Source organism: Cricetulus griseus (assembly GCF_003668045.3).
Source record: "Cricetulus griseus strain 17A/GY chromosome 1 unlocalized genomic scaffold, alternate assembly CriGri-PICRH-1.0 chr1_0, whole genome shotgun sequence".
Classification (NCBI taxonomy): domain Eukaryota; kingdom Metazoa; phylum Chordata; class Mammalia; order Rodentia; family Cricetidae; genus Cricetulus; species Cricetulus griseus.
In genome coordinates, this window is record NW_023276806.1 from 257,173,762 (window position 1) to 257,191,272 (window position 17,511).

Consider the following 17,511-nt stretch of genomic DNA (forward strand, 5'->3'; position numbering starts at 1 on the left):
AAAAAAAAAAAGAAGAAGAATGGGCTAAGGGTCCAGAGTCACAGGAGATGGACATGTATGAAGGGCAAGGTGCCAAAGGATAGACAGAACTGTCCCATGTTTCCCTAACTGCATCCTAACTGATGGGGAAAGTCCTGTGTATTAGTATCTCTTATGGTTAATGAATAAACACTGACTGGCTGACTGGCTAGGAAGGAAGTGATGTAGCTGGACAGAACCAGAATACAAGCAGGGACAAACAGGAAATCCCTCTTCTCTGCCAACATGCTGGGCAGTCCGTGGAGGACACCAGAGGAGTAATGGGTCCCTGGGCCACTCTCCAGTAAGACAACATGGAAATACTTAGATTATTAGAATTGGGATAACTTAGACAGAGCTAGCCAAATAAGCCAAGGCTGATGGTCAACGGAATGCTAATGTTTTGTGTGGTCATTTGGGGTTGATGCGGCTATGGGACCAGGCTGGCGGGAAGAGCACACATGACAACATCCTGTGTCCACAGAAAGGCTAACAGGCCGGAGCTCAACTACTGCCCTCCTGTTTCTGTCTCCAGACCTGAACTTTAAGGCTGGTGTGTGGGACTTAGTAACAGTCTCCTGTTTCCATAGCGTCTTGAAGTGGAGGGACTTTCACCACCCTGTTTCTCTGCCCTGGTTCAAATAGTAGGATTAATTTCAATTCTGTGGGGTTATTACAAAAACATTTTAAAAGTTCTCAGCTTTCATTTGTGCATGGGAAGTCTTCCCAGTTGAAGTGGACACTAGGGGATATAACAGTATTTCTTGGGTTTTTATTTTCTTGGGAAATGAGGCTCATGTGGCCTTAACTAAACATAGTGTAGCTGGGGCTGGGGTAAAGGCTAGGCAGGTCATCTAAGAAAGCTCATCTGACTAGATTGTGTTAGAAAGAACCCAGGGAAGATGAAGTAGCCAAGTGTCTCCCGTGCCACAACTAGGTCTAATGGAAACTCCCCTTGTGGTGATGGCACCACGACCAAGTCAGTTTGGGGCAAAAGCCTGGAGATCTAGTTAAGATGTCAGAAATATCTGGTTGTTTGTGCTAGGAGAATGTGTGTATGCCTCTTTTTGCAGGGAGGGAACAGCCTTCTATAGAGACTTACAGCACAGTGAAAAACCCCAGGTGTAAGTGGTCGTGGTTTTGGTGCCAGTGGGGTAAGGCCAGGGCTGTAAGCCATGCCTAGAAAACCAGATGAACCTGTGAGTATTGGTTGAAAAGCAACTCAGGGAGACCCCATGGGCTGGGGCCAAACATCTCCCAGCATCTCTCCCAACAGCCAAGGCCTAGTTTCCCCAGATGTGCTGCTTCTTGGTTTGTTTGCCCACTGCCTGTGGAGAGTGGCTCGGGACTCTGAATATGGGGGGTTAGATCCCCTGCTTGAAGAGGAATCTCAGACACTTTGGCAGGGCTCCAGCCAAGGTCTTCACTGAACCCCCAGGAGTCACAAATTGGCAGTGCAGACACATGGTCATGATGGGGCCACATTCCAGATGTAACCACTGGTCATAGGTCTTCATCTTCAAAGCTAACGATCGGAGGTGGCAGCCTAAGAATCTTAGGTTTCATTACAGATCTCACACTGGGAGCCTTGCTCACTCCGAGGAAGGAAGTTGTGTTCAGTTGGAGATATTTTTAATGACTTAGACCATGCTGCCCACCATTCCCAGGTTCCAAAGTTCTTACATGCCACTAGCTATTTCCTGTCCCAGGGACTGACTGGCAGGTAAAAACATATTCCTATTATGACAGAGCACATGTTACAGGACTGCTACTTGGGAATAATAGTGCTTAGGAACCAGGATCTCGGTATGGTAACTGACCTCCGTGTTTGGGTTCCTGTAGGAGTCATTAAGCTTGCCTGTAGGAAGTCTCCAAGAGAAGAGGAGGTGCATAGACTTCCTGGGAGACTGGTTGAGACATAGGCTCCAGATGGGAAGTGTGAAGAACCCTGCTATTCCTTCAATCTACTGAGGCAGAGGCTGTCAGTGCTGTTAGTCAGGCTGCCCTGCTGTCTTCTCTCTCTCTACCTACATCTTCCAAAGTCAAATGAACATTTTTAATGCATAGCAATCTTCCCTTTTCTGATTCTCAGGCTGAGACCTCCAAATTAAGGTGAATGTTATGACAGAGTGACTCATTCCACAGTGAGACAGACTAAGAATGACAAAGCCGGGGTTAGATAAACAGTCGTCAAAGATGGCCACTTCAAATTCAGTGTCCATTCCTAGAATTCCTTAAGACGCCTCATGAGATGCTAGGAAATCTCTTTACCAGGGCATGTAACATTTTACATATTCCAGATCCCACCAGCCTTGACTCCTCCACACTCAGGGACCTGACTTTGGTCAGAGAGGAGAGTTGGGGTAGTCTCCAAGTACATCATTAAAGCTAAAGGCATTATGAGTGGTCATGAGAAGGAATCAAGGATCGAGAAAAGAAGGGGTCAGCCCCCCCAGCCACACAGTCAGCCAGCTCTCTAACGCCAGCGCCGCCTCTTGCTTGCCGAGCTCCAGCCAAAGGAGAAAGGGGGTTAGATAAGTAAGGAGCTGCTCTGGCCATGGCTCGTACAAAGCAGACTGCCGGCAAATCCACCAGTGGTAAACCACCTAGGAAACAACTGGCTACAAAAGCTGCTCGAAAGAGTGTGCCCTCTACTGGAGGGGTGAAAAAACCCCATCGTTACAGGTCTGGTACTGTGACGCTCCATGAAATCGGACACTATCAGAAACCCACTGAACTTCTGATTCACAAGCTCCCCTTCCAGTGTCTGGTTTGAGAAATTGCTCAGGACTTCAAAACAGATCTGCGCTTCCAGAAGCCTATCTGGTTGGCCTTTTTGAAGATACCAACCTGTGTGCTATCCACACCAAACGTGTAACAATTATGCCAAAATATATCCAGCTAGCACACCGCAAAAGCAGAGAACATGCTTAAGAGTCCACTATGAGGGGAAACATTTCATTCTCAAACATTTTTTCCTCTTCCTGTTAGTTCTGAATGTTATTTTTTCGATGGGGTCAAAAGTACCTAAGTATATGATTGTGAGTGGAAAAATAGGGGACAGAAATCAGGTATTGGCAGTTTTTCCATTTTCATTTGTGTGTGAAATTTTAATATAAATGCAAGATGTAAAGCATTAATGCAAGCAAAATGTTTCAGTGAACACATTTCAGCAGTTCAACTTTATAACAATTATAAACCTGTTAAAATTTTCTAGGGGAAAAGAGTAATGAGCTGCTGGGTGGCTCTCCTGCCTGGCAGAGGACAATGGGGATGCACTGGGCTGTGGAGTGGTGACAAGAACTCCCAGGAGGAGTTCCTTGGAACACCATGCCTGGCTAAAGGGGTAGGGTTTGTAGCTCCTTAGCTCTTTCTGCTTAGGATGGAGCATTGTTTTCTGAGTCTGAAGCAAGCATTCAGGGTAGCTCGTGTCACCTCTGAGAAGGTGTGGTTGAAGTGGGCCTTGTCCTGGGGCCTCCTGCTCTCTGTGCCCACAGAGATCGGCCTGGAGCTCACAGCTTCTCTCTGGACTAGCCTTGGTGAAAGAAAAGGGGGAGGGGTGTTGCCTGAGGCCAATATCTTGGCAATGAGCTGCCCCATAATGCCCTGGGATGGACAGTTTTGTGGGGATGGATCCCTGGCAGGCTCATCCTCCTGATGAGTTCAGGGCACTGGCTAAGACTCCTCTGACCTTGGACTTGCACCAGGAAGATGGAGCCATGGATCAGGCAGTCCATTCCTCAGTGGTATTCTGTCATTCAATACTCCTTGACCTTTGGCTCTGTCAGCGAATCATGGAGCAGCTTCTGTGTGCCGAGCCCTTTCAGTGCCCTTGGAATGAGAAAGACAACTCTCCTGCATCAGTAATGTCTGAGGAGAGTGACCGAGACAGGCTGGAAGGTGTCAGGAGCACAGAGGAGTGGGCAGAAGAGGCAGCAGGTGGCAAGGGGTGGGGTTGCAGAGATGGCAGGAAGGGCCAAATCCAGGTTGAGGTCCCAATTGTGAGCACTCAGTGGCAAAGCCCAGTTTGGACAGCAGAGGGCAGCAAGAGTCCTGTAGCCTGGAAACTGGCCTTCAAATGCTGGCATAGAGCTGGTGATTAAAGGATGGGGATTTATGGTATAGGGTGAGACAGGGAGTCTGAAGAGGATGGATGAGTGTGCAGATGGCTCTTCCTGCCTAAGTCTTTTGTAAGCTTTGTAAGTAACAGGAGTCCTGCTAGCCAGGGGCATCTTTTCCTTCTGTCCCAGCCTCGAGAAGAGTTGGCTCTACTTTGTGGTAAGGGGGATGGTGGCTTCTCTCATCAGAAACACAGGGTCATTTTTAATTTCATTTTATGTGTATGGATATCTCACTTGCATGTGTATCTGTCCACCACATGCATGCCCAGTGTCCATGGAGGCCAGAAGAGGGCACTGGATTTCCTGTAACTAGTGTTTCAGTTGGTTGTAAGCCATCAGGTGGGTATTAGGAATCAAACCCAGGTCCTCTAAAAGAGCAGCAGTGCGCTTAACTGTTGCACCATCTCTCCAGTTCTCCCTGGCATTTCTTAGTGAAGTTTAGAGACTGAGGTTTAGGCCACCTGATGTCCCTGGGCAGCTTGATTGGAGCCCAGTCCTAGGACTCTCTTATGTCAGCCTTTCTTCCTGGGTGGCAGGAGGATGTAAATGTCAGTCTGCCTTAGCCTGGGGCTCCACCTGGGGAGGTGCGTAAGACCCTGGGATGGGGAAACCCAGGAGGACCTCCTGCCACTTGTGTAGGGCCCACTGATGAGTTCTGGTTTGATCCCAGCCTCAGAGCACAGGAGTTTTTGAGAGCCACCTAAAGCCAGGAACCCAGGCCTGAAGAGACTTGGGAGAGACGTGGGGCTGAGAATTGCTCTACCAGGCTACTTTCTACCTTCAAAGGGCAACTGTAGCTGGCTGGGCCTAGTTTTCCATGTTTGCACTTGAGACAGTGGTGATGGTGACAGTGAGTGCGCCTCAGATACAAACACACGCGCGCACACACAAGAGAGGGAGAGGGAGAAGAGAGGGAGAGGGAGAGGGAGAGGGAATGTGCGTGGGTGTGCGTGCATGTGTTCTAGATGATGAGCTGAGCCAGGAGGGATGAGAGGACCGAGCATGACAGGAATGCAAGGGAAGGCAGGGAGGCTGGCCGCTGGCATGCTGCAGCTCTGCTAACACCCTTTGGCCTGCTTGGCCCTGTCCTCCTTGAGTTCCGTATTTAACTTCCTCAGTTTTCCCCATGTTACTGGGCCTGGGCCACTCAACCCAGCCTTTGTTCCCCATCTACTGGAAGCAAGAGGTGACCAGACACACCAGTGTGAGGGGCCCCATGCCACCATGCTGTTGGCTGAACTGATGGGTATCTGGTTGCAGTGGGGGTACAGCAGACCCTAGGCTGTTTTCTCCAGGCTAGCATTTGGGCAAGGGATGCTGCAAGCCAGCCTCCCTGGGTGGGCAGAGCAATCAGTCTGGTCTTGCTTATCTTAAGGAGACTGTGAGGTTAGGCTCCAAGGGCAAGGAGGGACCGGGTCTCTGGATGCTCTAGGCCCTGGTAGGGCCACTAAGGCTAGAGAATAGTACATTCCTGGGCCTGTTGTCAAGGACCAGACACAGTGGACCTGAAACCCTTTGTTCTGTCATACTTCATCCTCATGTCCCCCCAAACAATATTGTCTGGAGACTTGTGACCAAGAAAGCCACTAGGATTCTGAGGTTCCCGGGGAACAGCTGTTGGCTAGGTGCTGTTCGTTATACATGATGCTCTGATTCCTTCTTAGGAGGGAGCAATGACAATAAGGCATGGCCTCCACCTCATTGTCCCATGCATGGCTGAGTCAGGATGGGAGCAGCAGACCTCCATGCTTCCAGAAAGCTCTGGTTTGACCTGGGCAGACGAGCGGCGGGGATCAGCTCTGTGGATGCAGGGTGGCCCCAGAGGGTGGGGACTGAGTTTCGAGGCTGTTGGGTGAGGAGTGACCAGGGTGGGCCATGGTTGGAGGTAGGCTGTGGGAAGCTCAAATGGTGGAGCCAGCAGCGGGGCTGAGTTGGCAACTGATGAAGGCCCCAGAACAACCCTCAGAGCATACATAACTGGTTGGTCCTGCACCAAAACCTTCAAAAGTATTTGTCTTCCTGGCAGGGCCCAGAGCAGGGCTGTGGCTGGTTGGGGGAGAGGCCCAGGGTGAGCAGGGGAATAGAAGCTCCAGATCTGCATCCAGAGGCGATTTTTCCAGGCTCCTTCCTCCCACACAGCAGCTCCCCCTTCCTTGGAGCTGGATCAGGCCCTTCCAGCCAAGTCCTCCTGGCTGCACAGCTCGGCCTGGTCTGAGCTGCTGTGTCTGGAGTAGCACAGGGCAGACTCAGCAGCTGATGTCCCCTCCCACCAAGCATGGCTCCACCTACCAGCAGTTAGAAGACCACTGAGGTGGGAGGCCCAACTTCAGTTTAAGCCCCTGGTTGTCTCATCCATCTTAGAACAGAGGCTCAAGGTCACGGTGATTTTACTCTAGTGCAAGGGAAGGAGCCACTCTGTCTGCCTATCCGCTAAGCCCAAACTTGGCATTTCACTTCTTCATTATCTTTCCTCTGTGGCATAATGAACAGCAAAATGGCTATGGCAACTGGGAGCACAGCAGCTTCTATAGTGGCACCTCAGCCCCAGGCCTCACTCTCCCCTCCCCCGTCTCCTCCCTCCAGGGTCCTGGAGCATCCAGATGGAGAGGGGCAACTCGCTGGTGGTGCTGCGCAGCCTGCTCTGGCCAGGCCTCACCTTCTACCACACTCCCCGCACCAAGAACTATGGCTATATTTATGTGGGCACGGGTGAGAAGAACATGGACTTGCCCTTCATGCTGTAGGAGGGGCAGTCTGGATATTTATGTGGAGCCTAAACATTATATTCATAAAGTTCAACAAATTTGGTCTGTTAGTTCTGTCATGCTTTTTTGTCATTTTGTCCCCCATCTAAGTGACATGGCTCTGAAAGGCCCACTGAGCCAGGAAACCTAATTCTAAACCAAGAGACAGCAACCAGGAATGTGCTAATGAAGGAGACCCTAAGTATGGACAGGTGGGAACAGTGGTGCGAAGGGAGGGCCAGGGGCTGCTCAAGTGCCTGGACTCAACCGAAAGCTACTATGGGCTAGGCCCCCAACTGGAGTGTGACGCCTGTCGGCAGGGGACGGGCACTGTGTGACAGGCACATGGACCCACTCCAGTCATAGACAGGGCCCATTCAGAGACCAGCCGTGTGACACTCTGCTGGAAACCCCACACTTCCAAGGAGTGACCACACAGGGAAGCTGAGAGCCTGCTTTATTTCATTTCTTTGAGTTAGACTCCTGTCCTTGCACCAAGCTCAGCCCCAGCCAGTCAGAAGACCACAGGCCAGGAGATCCAGCTCCTGCCTGCCGCGGCTCCCAACACTGGCTGGGCTGATCGGGGAACAGAAATGAGTCCCCATGCAGTGTGTGGAGGGCAGTGGTTCTGGCGGGAGGAGCCAGTGCGTCACGTGGAAGGTTCCAGTCAGAGTCTTCAGCTGCAGGGCTCCCATTAATGAATGAGCTTCAAAGGTCTCCTGGAGTAGCAGACATTGTCCTTGAGGAGTGGTGACCCCACGGCCATACCCACTTTGTTCCAACGGTGACCTTTTTTGTAGATGGGCTTGACAGAGCTGGGAGCCCAGCGAGTCAGGTAGCTGTAGAGGGAACACAAGGAGGTTGGCATGCTGGGACAGGAAGAGCAGGGAGGAGGCGCTGTCCCCAGAGCTAGGCTGCAGTGGCTGCACCATCTTTCCCCAGTTCTCCCTTCTCAAGGGCAAGGGTTTTCCTGGAAGAAAAGGCTGTTTTGTAAACAGATGGATGGGCTCTTGCTTTTACAAGTGTGTGGTCAGGGTCAGGCAGAGTCAGGCAGCCCAGGCCCAGTTCCCTTGATCTTTTTAACTTGTCAGTGTCATCTACACTCAGAGAGAAGGCTGAGCCCAGGGAAAGATAAAGACGGAGGAACCCTGCGCTCTGTTCTTCCCCACATGGCTGCTCTAGACACCCTAGCCTCCAGGGTGCAGGACCCCACCCCTCACCCAAACTGATGGGAAGCACAGGGTGAACACAGTGGGTATAGTTCCAGCCCAGCAGGTTCCTGTAAGTGGGAGAGGGCAGGGAAAGATGGAGGCCACACATGGTCCTCTGGCCTCCTTTGGGGAAAGCCTAGGGCCAAATTGTTCCTGGAATAGTGGCTCATAGCACCAAGACTGGGGTTTATTCTGTTCATAATGAAACCTGGCTCCTGACCACAAAGGCCCATCCTTCATCCTCAAAGTTCAGCCACCAAGGCCAGGCTCTGGGAAGTTGAGGCTTGCCCTGGCTGCCTCCAGAGACCCTCAAGGAAACGCTTCTTAATTTCAAAACTAGTATTCCTGGCAGAAATGAAAATTTATTTTTTGGCTGAAGTCTTTGGCAGAAAAAAAGCACTGCTGACTCATGCATGCCTTTGCACCAGGCTCCTCTGGACCTTGGTCTTTGGCTGGTGGCTTTATGTAGAAGGGATGCCCCAGGGCCCATCCTGGACCCAGTGTGTGGCATGCTGCCTGCTGTCTCCATGGTCATGGTTCTAGGACAACAGGCTTTTTTTAGCATAGGCCCCTCACCAGCAGCTGGCCCTTGTGCTGGCCTCTCCCAGTCCCAAGAGGGAGAGGTGCAGGTGGGGGTCTGGGAGCAGGCCCATGAAACAGGGTGTTCACTATCACTCAAGGACTTTAAAAGACCCCAGCTGACCAGACTCTCCAGATCTGTCTTCTTCAGCCAGCCTTGGGCCTGATGCCTTGCCACATGGAGCAGCCACCTGACAGGCAGGCTGAGTGAACACCTTAGCTCCAGTTAGAACTCAGGCTTTTCTAAATCACTCCCTTTCTACATCTTCTGAGCAAGGACTGGCCTGTAACCCTGTGCACAGGAGAGTGGAAAAGGGGAGACCATCCCTTCTGCTGGAGAAGATACCTCTGCACCAGGGTGCTGAGGACATGGGAGTGAGCAGGGACGAGGCCCTTGAGTGCAAACTAGGGACCTCTGGGTGCAGTCACAGCATCCCTTGTAGAGGGATCAGCACCTCCTGAACTAGGGCTTCCCCTCCCCCAGGATGGCCTTTTGCAACTCAGGAGCCCCCACACATCATCAATCGGTGTCACACTAAAGGACACTGGACGTAAGGGAGGAAGCCTGGCCTGGCTTCAAAGGCCTGAGGGTAGGATGGATTGTGTCCTCAGGCTTGCTGCTGTCTCTTAAAAGCCAGGGTGGGGGTGGGCTCAACCCCCAAACGGACCAGAGCATGCCCTGCTCCTTGGGACTGCTGGCAGAGAGCCCAGCCCAGCACTGCTCAGCATCTAGGAATGGAGGAGGCAAGGCACAAAGAAGCAATCCCATCTCACACCCTTCACCCAGCAACCTGGCCTCCCAGAATCCACCTGGTAGGGGTCTCTGCAGGCTGCAGAGTCTTGCTCTGCCTCAGTCACCCGGCAGAGTATCTGTTGTTCTCATTAACAGCAGAGGCATCTCAATACACAAGCCTGATCCACTGGAGGAGGAAGGAGCCGCTGGAGGCGTAAAAACTACAAAGTCAATTCTACAGACCCAGCGCTTCTCTCAACAAGGGGATAGTACAGATCTAATTGCCTGTGAGGGTGATGGATGTCATTGAGAGGGGAACCTGCAACAGGACAGCTGTCTGAATGTTAGGTGGGAATCTGCTCTCACTCGAGGGGTCCTGCCTACCCTGCTGCTGCTGCTCGAGGGCGGCCTCGCATCTCTTCTCCCTAAGGTGCAGGATAGCTCAAGCTGTCCAGGAAGCTGTGTAGGCTGTTAACTGCATGACTCCAGGGAACACTGGTGGTGACTGAGCCTATATGCAGGCTGCCTTGATGCCATGCTGTGTATAGTAGCCCTATCCCAGACAGTTCCCAGACAGCTGCTGAGGCCTTGCTCTGCTCTGTAATGACCCATGCTGGAGAGAGCTGGGACACTGAAAGTTTGTGGAGTGCTCTGACACCTCCATAGAAATACAGCATGATGTCATCACCAGGGATTAACATATTCCAATGCCCAACCAGCAGCCTCTCTGCCCCTGTGTCAGGGCAGGGAGGGAGGTGGCAGATAGCATAGCTATGGTGGAAAGATGTGGGTGTGTACTTGGGCTGGCTGGGAATGGAGCAGACAGTCAAGGGATGTCTCCTTGGTTGCTGTGAGAGCCACGAGACAAGCTACCCAAATACAGTGAGCTCCATGGGCCTAGAGTACTTGGGTCAATTGTACTCATGTTTCCTTACCGGTTGAGTTTGGGTTTATTCTTAGGTAAGGACCCTTCTGGAAGCCGTGGCCTGTGATTTGGGAATAGACCTGAGAGGAAGAACATACAAAGAGTCAGTCTTCCACAGTTCTGAAAGGGCCAGGGGTAAAGACCATGGGAGTGGGGAGCAGGGGACACGAGGAGGGGCCATAGAATCAATATTCTGCTCATTGCTGCTCTTCCTGCTGTGACAGCTAGTCGGGACAAGGAACCTGCAGTCCCCACCACCCCTCTTAGCCTTGGGTACTCTGACCTGCTCGATGAGCCATCTTTACACACTCCTCGATCTTTCGGTGTTCTTCCAGGCACAAGCCTGTGACATTGCGGGGCAGCACGCCTCCATGAGGCCGGATGAACTGACTGAGCAGCAGCACATCCTAGTGTAAACCAAAAATAGGAATGTGGGTCAGCTGGGTTTACATGTATGCTGGGAACTAGGACTGTGGGCTCTCAGGCATCCGCAGAACTCAGTAGGATTTCTATTCCCCATTGCCATCAAAGGGCTTCCAGCACCTCCCCCAAAATCTTCTGACACATTAGGTGAGACCAGAAATGCTCTAGTGAGCGCTTTATCAACAGTCTTTCTTGGGAGCAAGATGTCTGGTAGTCTGCCAGGGAATTGTGGTACACGCCTTTAATCCCAGCACTTGGAAAGCAGAGACAGGCAGAGATCTCTGTGAGTTCGAGGCCAGCTTGGTCTACAGAGCGAGTTCTAGGTCAGCCAGGGATACACAGAGAAACCCTGTCTCAAAATCAAAATCACCAGGCAGTGGTGGCATTCAGCTTTACTTAATCCCAGCATTAGGGAGGCCGAGGCAAGTGGATCTTCGTGGGTTCACCTGGTATACTGAGTAAGTTGTAGAATAGCAGAGAGCTGTTACACAGAGAAATCCTGTCTCAGAACAAACAAACAAAACCAAACCCAAACAAATAGATAGTATGTCTCATGGTAAATGGTCATTTTCCTCGGCTGGGAAGGGACATGTAAAGCACTTCCATGAGAGGCAACGCCTGTCCACCTCAGCCCCTGAATCTAGATGGCACTGGTGAAGTGCATATAGACAGACACTCCTCCTGCTGTTCCCGCTCAGGTGTCAGGCAGGCACTGAGCTGAGAGGAAGGGAACTGGGCTATGAAGTCCAGCCCATGTTTCCTAAGTCCAGATGAGAATGGGTCCTTGGGCTTCCTTGTCGCACACCTAACAAACTGTATGGGATTAAGTCTAGCATAAAGGACAAACTGATAAGAAACCCTCTCTCCCACCAGAATTGACTCAAAGGGCTAAGCAACATTTGTCCCTACCAGGGCCCAATGCCAGCCTTTGTCCCTTTACTAAATTGCTGCCTTGGCTGCCTTGCCGTATGACTGCAAATCTGTTTTAATCACTGGACAGATCCCGGGGACCCTGAGCCCCAAACTCTCAGCCCAGCACTCTTCAGAAGCAGGTAGCAGACTTGGACTAATAATGCACAGCTAACATGCTGGCTTGCATCCCTCAGCACCCTTCACTGCAGGCTACCAGGTCAGCCGACAGCAGCACACAGCGTGGGCCAACAGTGCTCCAAGTGGAAAGGGGAAAAAGGAAAAACAGCTTTAGCCTTTACCTTGGAGAGGATTAGATGCCTTCTGGAAAAACAGCCAATCATTTCCTGGAAATGGCCTAGGAACCTGCCCTAGTGGCTGGGCAGGTGTGAGGTTTGCCTCCCTATCTGCAGCTGGGATTACAAGCATGCCTGTACATTCACTGACTTCCATGAAACAAGCAGCTCTGAACTCAGCCTTCTGCTGTACTCTGGGCACTTATTTTCAGAGGACCCAGGGCAGGGTGAGAGCCATGCCCCGCCCCCATGACCGGGGGTGGACTGAAGCCAAGGTCCCCAGTCCAGGAGATTAGTTGGGTCACTCTGTTCAGATCTTCCTGCACTTACCATCTGACCAAGATCTCTGCCCTTAGCCATCCTGTGCTTCAGAGGGGATCTGGGACAACACAGAGGTCAAACTGGCCCAGAGCCTGAATCACCTAAAACCCCCCAAAAAGTGCTCGTGTCACAGTGAGAACTCTGAAGAACAATGTGGGTACCCAGGACTGACTGGGCCCTGTCTTCTCTGCAGGGTAGGAGTTAGCACAACATGGGCTCTGCCTGGCTCCCCAGCTCTGATACTTACTGCGGGAAGTTTATTAACTTCTTCATGTCTAGGATTCCCTCACTGCAAAGCAAGGATGAAGTCCCTACTTCATGAAGTTAATCATGCGTGCTTGGTCAAATGGTCGCTCCTCATAAACCGACAGTCGCACATAGGACATGCAAATTTCTTCTCGCCTGTTTGGGTTCGCCGGTGTCTGGACAGTTCATCAGAGCGAGCAAACCTCCTTTCACAGCCTTTCCAGATACAGCTGAAGGGCTTTTCTCCTGTGTGTGTTCTCACTTTAAAAGTTCTCACCTGAAGGCCCACGTGAGTCTTGCCACATCCCGGGTGGCTATGGACATGACTCCTCACTCAGGATCAATCACTCTGGGGAGTGACTCTTGCTGCCGAAGGAGGGAATCCGGGCGCGGGGGCGATGGGGGACAGTCTGGTGCCATTGGGGCTTACCACCAGAGTTTGGGGCTTTGCACGACGGGCTGGGGAACGACAAACATGAAGGTGCCCTTGGGCACCTGAGTGCCCATGAACAACACTGGTGGGCAGACAGCTGGAGGCTGGCTGGGTGGAGTGCTGGGGACAACTGTGGTCACAAGGGAGTTGTTTGCAGAAAGGGGGACCATCTGGCAGATGACAGGCATAGGCGGCATTCCTCCAGGGGGTACTGTAGGCGAAGAGACTAATACTGACCTCTGCAACGGGGACACGGGAGCTGGCTGAGACCTGCAGAGGACGGTCTCTGAGGAAGGCACGGCAAGGTCAATAGGGGCAGCACCTGCCTTCCCGTCACCGTCTGCTGCTGCCGCATCCTGCTCACATGTGGATCTGTTCGGTGACATGGCTGCACAGGGTATGCTCTTTCTCGAAGCCTCGGTATTTAGGTGGGTCCTTCTTGGGAAAGAATTGTCCTGAGAGTTGAGGATGCTAGCTGCTTTCACAGGACAGGATCGGTGGTTACACAGCTGGGCATCAGCCATGTGGGGGATGACACTTGTTGCTTGAGCCTTAGGGAGGGGAGGGGCAGCTACTGGGCCTTTGTCCTCCTCTTTGATGGAAGCCTTGGTAGCATCGGAGAATGGTTTGAAGTGGCCGGTAGATGGCGCTGGAGACATCACAGTTGACACTTGAGAGCAGTCAAGATGAGAGGGGTTGTAAGGCGGAGTCAAACAAAACACCGGGATTGTGTGAAGGACAGGTGTCCCTGGAAGCAAGCTCTCCTCCTTGGAGGTGTCAGACACTGGAGTGACCGGCCTGTTTTCAAGGTATTTCTTGAAGCCAGATTTCCAGTCGCAGCTCATAGACATGAGTGCTTCCACAGCTTCAAAATCGCTTTTCTCCGTCTTGTTCCAAGTATACACATCCGCTTTTAGCTTTTCAGACACGATTTCCATTTTCTCCTCCTCAATGAGGCTGACGGGTGAATCACCGGGCCCTGCCAAAGGGTGATCAGCCGCTGCTCCTGCAGGGGCAGGAAACATGAACGGGGGGGATTGCACTGTCAGTTTTTATTTGTGCAGGTAGATCCATAACGCTCCTCACCTCTAATAGGTGTGTAGTAACAGAATCGGCTTTTTTCAGAGTTAAGAGCAGTAGCCCATTGAAACCCTGAAAATTTTGTCTATAGTATGATACACATATCTTAAATTTCCAAATTCTTCAAAGTGAAAAACCTCCATCTGCCAAACCTCATTTCTCAGAATGCCCTTAGGATTGCAGCCTGCTGGCAACAGAGCTTGATTATAGAAAGAACAGGTAGGACAGTTTCTCATTATGTACTTGGCTTGTTGCCAAGTGAAGTCCTTTTTCAAACCTTTGCTATTTACATGTTATGAAATTCTGAGGCTTCTGGAAACTTCCTATTAATAAGCAATCAATTTCATCATTGCCACGTGCTAGTGGGCCTGGCAGACCCATATGGGATCTGATATGAGTTGTATATAAAGGATTAGTTCTGTTCCTGATGGCGTCCTGCAATTGCATGAACACTGAAATTAATTCTGTATTATCAGGGACAAATTCTGCAGTGTGTAAGATGACTCTCTCTGCATATTGAGAATCGGTAACGATATTAAGAGGCTCTGTAAAATCCATTAGTACCATAAGAATTGTGTACAATTCTGCTTTCTATACAGAAGTATATGGACTTTGAACTGCTTTACTTACCTCTCCTGATTTATAACCTGCCTTACCTGATTTGTTAGTATCAGCGTAGAAGGTAAGGACTCCAGAAATAGGAGTTTGTCTTATAATATGTGGAAGTATCCAGATTGTCTTTTTTACGAATTTAATTCTTTCAATTTTGAGATAATTGTTCCTAATTGTTCCCCAAAAGTCAGTAAGAGCTATCTGCCAGTATTCATTATCCTTCCATAAGGAGGAAATTTCCTCATTAATTAAAGGTACTATAATTTCTGCTTGATCTTTTCCAGTCAGTTGACAGTCTTAATTTGCCCTTTAGAATCAAATCGGAAATCTTTTCTATGTAGTTCTTCAGCATTTAATTCTGTTTATATGGCAGAAATAATCCATTCTAATGTTGCCTCTGCATCAGAATCCCTGAAGGGTATTCTCTGGGTGGTAAAATAACAAGAATACAGTCTAGGTTAGGATCCATATGGTCTACATGTGCATCCAGTATTGTCCTTTACACCCATTGTAATTCATGATAATATTCATGGATTGTTTAAGTCCTTGGCCCCTTTCAGGGCCATTTTTAAAGGTTTTAAGTCCTGTCCTTCCATACCTATTATTGTCTGTGGTTGAGAAATTTCCCCTAATAGTTTCTGAAGAGAATGAAGGGATTGATAGTGATCTCTCCTAATTTGTACCTTTTAAGGTCTGATTCTTTTGTAAGTCTATCTTGTAGACTTAATAATCTCCTCTTTGTATCTCTTCCTGGGGCAATCTAATCCCCAAGGAGGTAGAACCTCCTTGACTGTTTCCAACATTCTAATGTTTGTTAGAATCTGATAAGTTATCATCCATATAATAAAGACTGGATTGTGGAAATTTCTTAAGAATTATCTCAAGGTTTTCTTACCAAGTGTGGGCACAAAGTGGGACTATTTAACATTCCCTGGGGCAAAACCTTCCACTGACATCTCTTCACTGGCTGGGAATTAAGAGTTAATACAGTAAACACAAATTTTTCTCTATCATTTTCTTGTAACGGTATTGTGAAAACAATCTTTTAGATGAATGACTATGATTAGCCTTCCCGTAGGTATCAAGGAAGGCAAAGGCATTTAGGGCTATGGACAGCCCATAGGTTGAATTACTTTATTTTGATGGCTCTCAGGTCTGTCAGCATTCTCCACTTAACTGACATCTTTTTGATAACAAATCAGAATTCCAAGAGCTGGTAGATCCTTCCATATGCCCAGTCTCTTGTTGTTCCTGCTTTAACTATTCTAAAGCCTCGAGCTTCTCAGAGGTTGTAGGCCATTGTCCTACCCAGACAGGTTCATATGTAAGCCACTTCAAGGGATGGGCCATTTGTTCCTCTGAAGGTTTATCATTTGTATTTTCTATACAGCATGGATTGACGGTATCCTTTTTATACAGTGCCTTATATTTTGTCTACCATCTAGAGGTTGCATCTGATCCCAGAGATTTATAGCTATGTCTGCTACATACGGCTTTAACCTTCGTCTCTAACCTTCGTCTCTATCCTTCTGGTCTCTGTCCCTCTGGTGTAACTCTAGATAGACTTCCAATCCCTAGAAATTGTACATTCATGTCTCTTAGAGGTCATCTCTGAGGCCAGGGCTTTGGGGCTATAATAGTTCCAGCAGCCCCAGTGTCCACCAAACTGGTAATAACTTTATTACTGATCCTTTTATATATGTTTGCATTTTCATCTCCTCCAGTCATGTTTGATTGCTCATCACTAGGCAAACTACCATCTAGAGTAGTGTCATTTTTTACAGTAGGCAGTGTACTGTCTATTCACCTTGTGAGTGGTTGTCTTCCACAGTGACTAGGAATGATGAGACCTTTCTCGATGTGAGGGCCTTTGAGAGGCCCCCCCTCAAGGAGTTTCCCGATTGTAACAGGTTTCCTTGAATGTCTCTAGTCAATCTGCATTCATCGGTCCACTGCCTGCCCTTACCACATCTTCTACATAACTCAGAAGGCAGAGGCCTTCTATAACGAGACATGGTTGGAATTTCCTTGCCTACAATTCTTTAGTATGTCCTATTCTGCCACATTTGAAACATCTAGGTTCTTGGTGCCTTCTTGGCCCTCTGGATTGCCCTTCCTACCCAAGGTCCTGTTCCATTACAGTGATAGCCTCTGGTCTCTTGGTGTGCCTATTTTGACCTCTGGAAGTTAATTCTCCTTCCCAAGCTCCTGCATCATTTAACCTCTTGGTCTTAAAAAAAAAAAAAACCTTATGAGATTGCCCCTCCAACTCAAGCTCCTGTATCTTGGACATTATAGTCTGGATTAGCTGTATGCAAAACCCCTTCTTCCAGTGCTGCTGACTTGATCTGATCTTTAAAGGTGAAAGTATTCTTTTGCATATTGGGCTTGCATTTTCATAGCTAGAGAGGATGATTTTTCTAGGTTCTGGATGTGCTACCTGTAACTCCACTGTTCTGGATAGTCTTTGTAAAACGTTTTGAAACTGTTCTAGGTTTCTTTCTCCTGGTTCATGATTCTTTTCCCAGGCATTTAAGGCTGCTGTCCTGCATAGGGAGAATACATGCTAATCATATTCAGCCTGAACCTGTGGGTCAGCATAAAGACCCTCACCAAGAATCTTATCTAAGGGAGCTGCATAACCTTTCGTTAGGCCTTGAAGCTCGAGGGCTTTTGCTGCCTCCCTCCACAGAATCTGAGACAAATCTTCAACCATGTACTGGTCACATGATAAAAGGCATTAACTTTTTGGCTACTAAAGACACTATTTTTGTAACACCATTTCATGCCCTACCCAAAAACTTCAGTGTTTTGCCATTCACTAAAGCTTCCTGTCACTACTTTTGATGAATAAGTTAAT

The 17,511-nt window shown here is 49.5% G+C and overlaps 1 protein-coding gene and 1 pseudogene across 2 annotated transcripts; both read right to left on the bottom strand.

The window, feature by feature from the left end:
• Nucleotides 1-7,323: 7,323 nt before the first annotated feature.
• Nucleotides 7,324-12,567, bottom strand: LOC113833378 (28S ribosomal protein S18a, mitochondrial-like). Of its 2 annotated transcripts, none has more exons than XM_035450392.1 (3): nt 10,615-10,994; nt 10,342-10,411; nt 7,324-7,722 (listed from the first exon to the last, which is right to left on the bottom strand). In XM_035450392.1, the coding sequence occupies exons 1-3, from the start codon at nt 10,628-10,630 to the stop codon at nt 7,578-7,580; spliced, it is 231 nt and encodes a 76-aa protein (XP_035306283.1). In that variant the 5' UTR covers nt 10,631-10,994; the 3' UTR covers nt 7,324-7,577. The 2 variants fall into 2 exon arrangements, 1 of the variants encoding a protein (XP_035306283.1); XR_004771567.1 differs by having other exon boundaries at nt 7,585-7,853; nt 10,615-12,567.
• Nucleotides 12,568-12,608: 41 nt separating this feature from the next.
• The window catches only part of LOC100752104, a 10,456-nt pseudogene continuing 5,553 nt past the window's right edge, over nt 12,609-17,511 (bottom strand).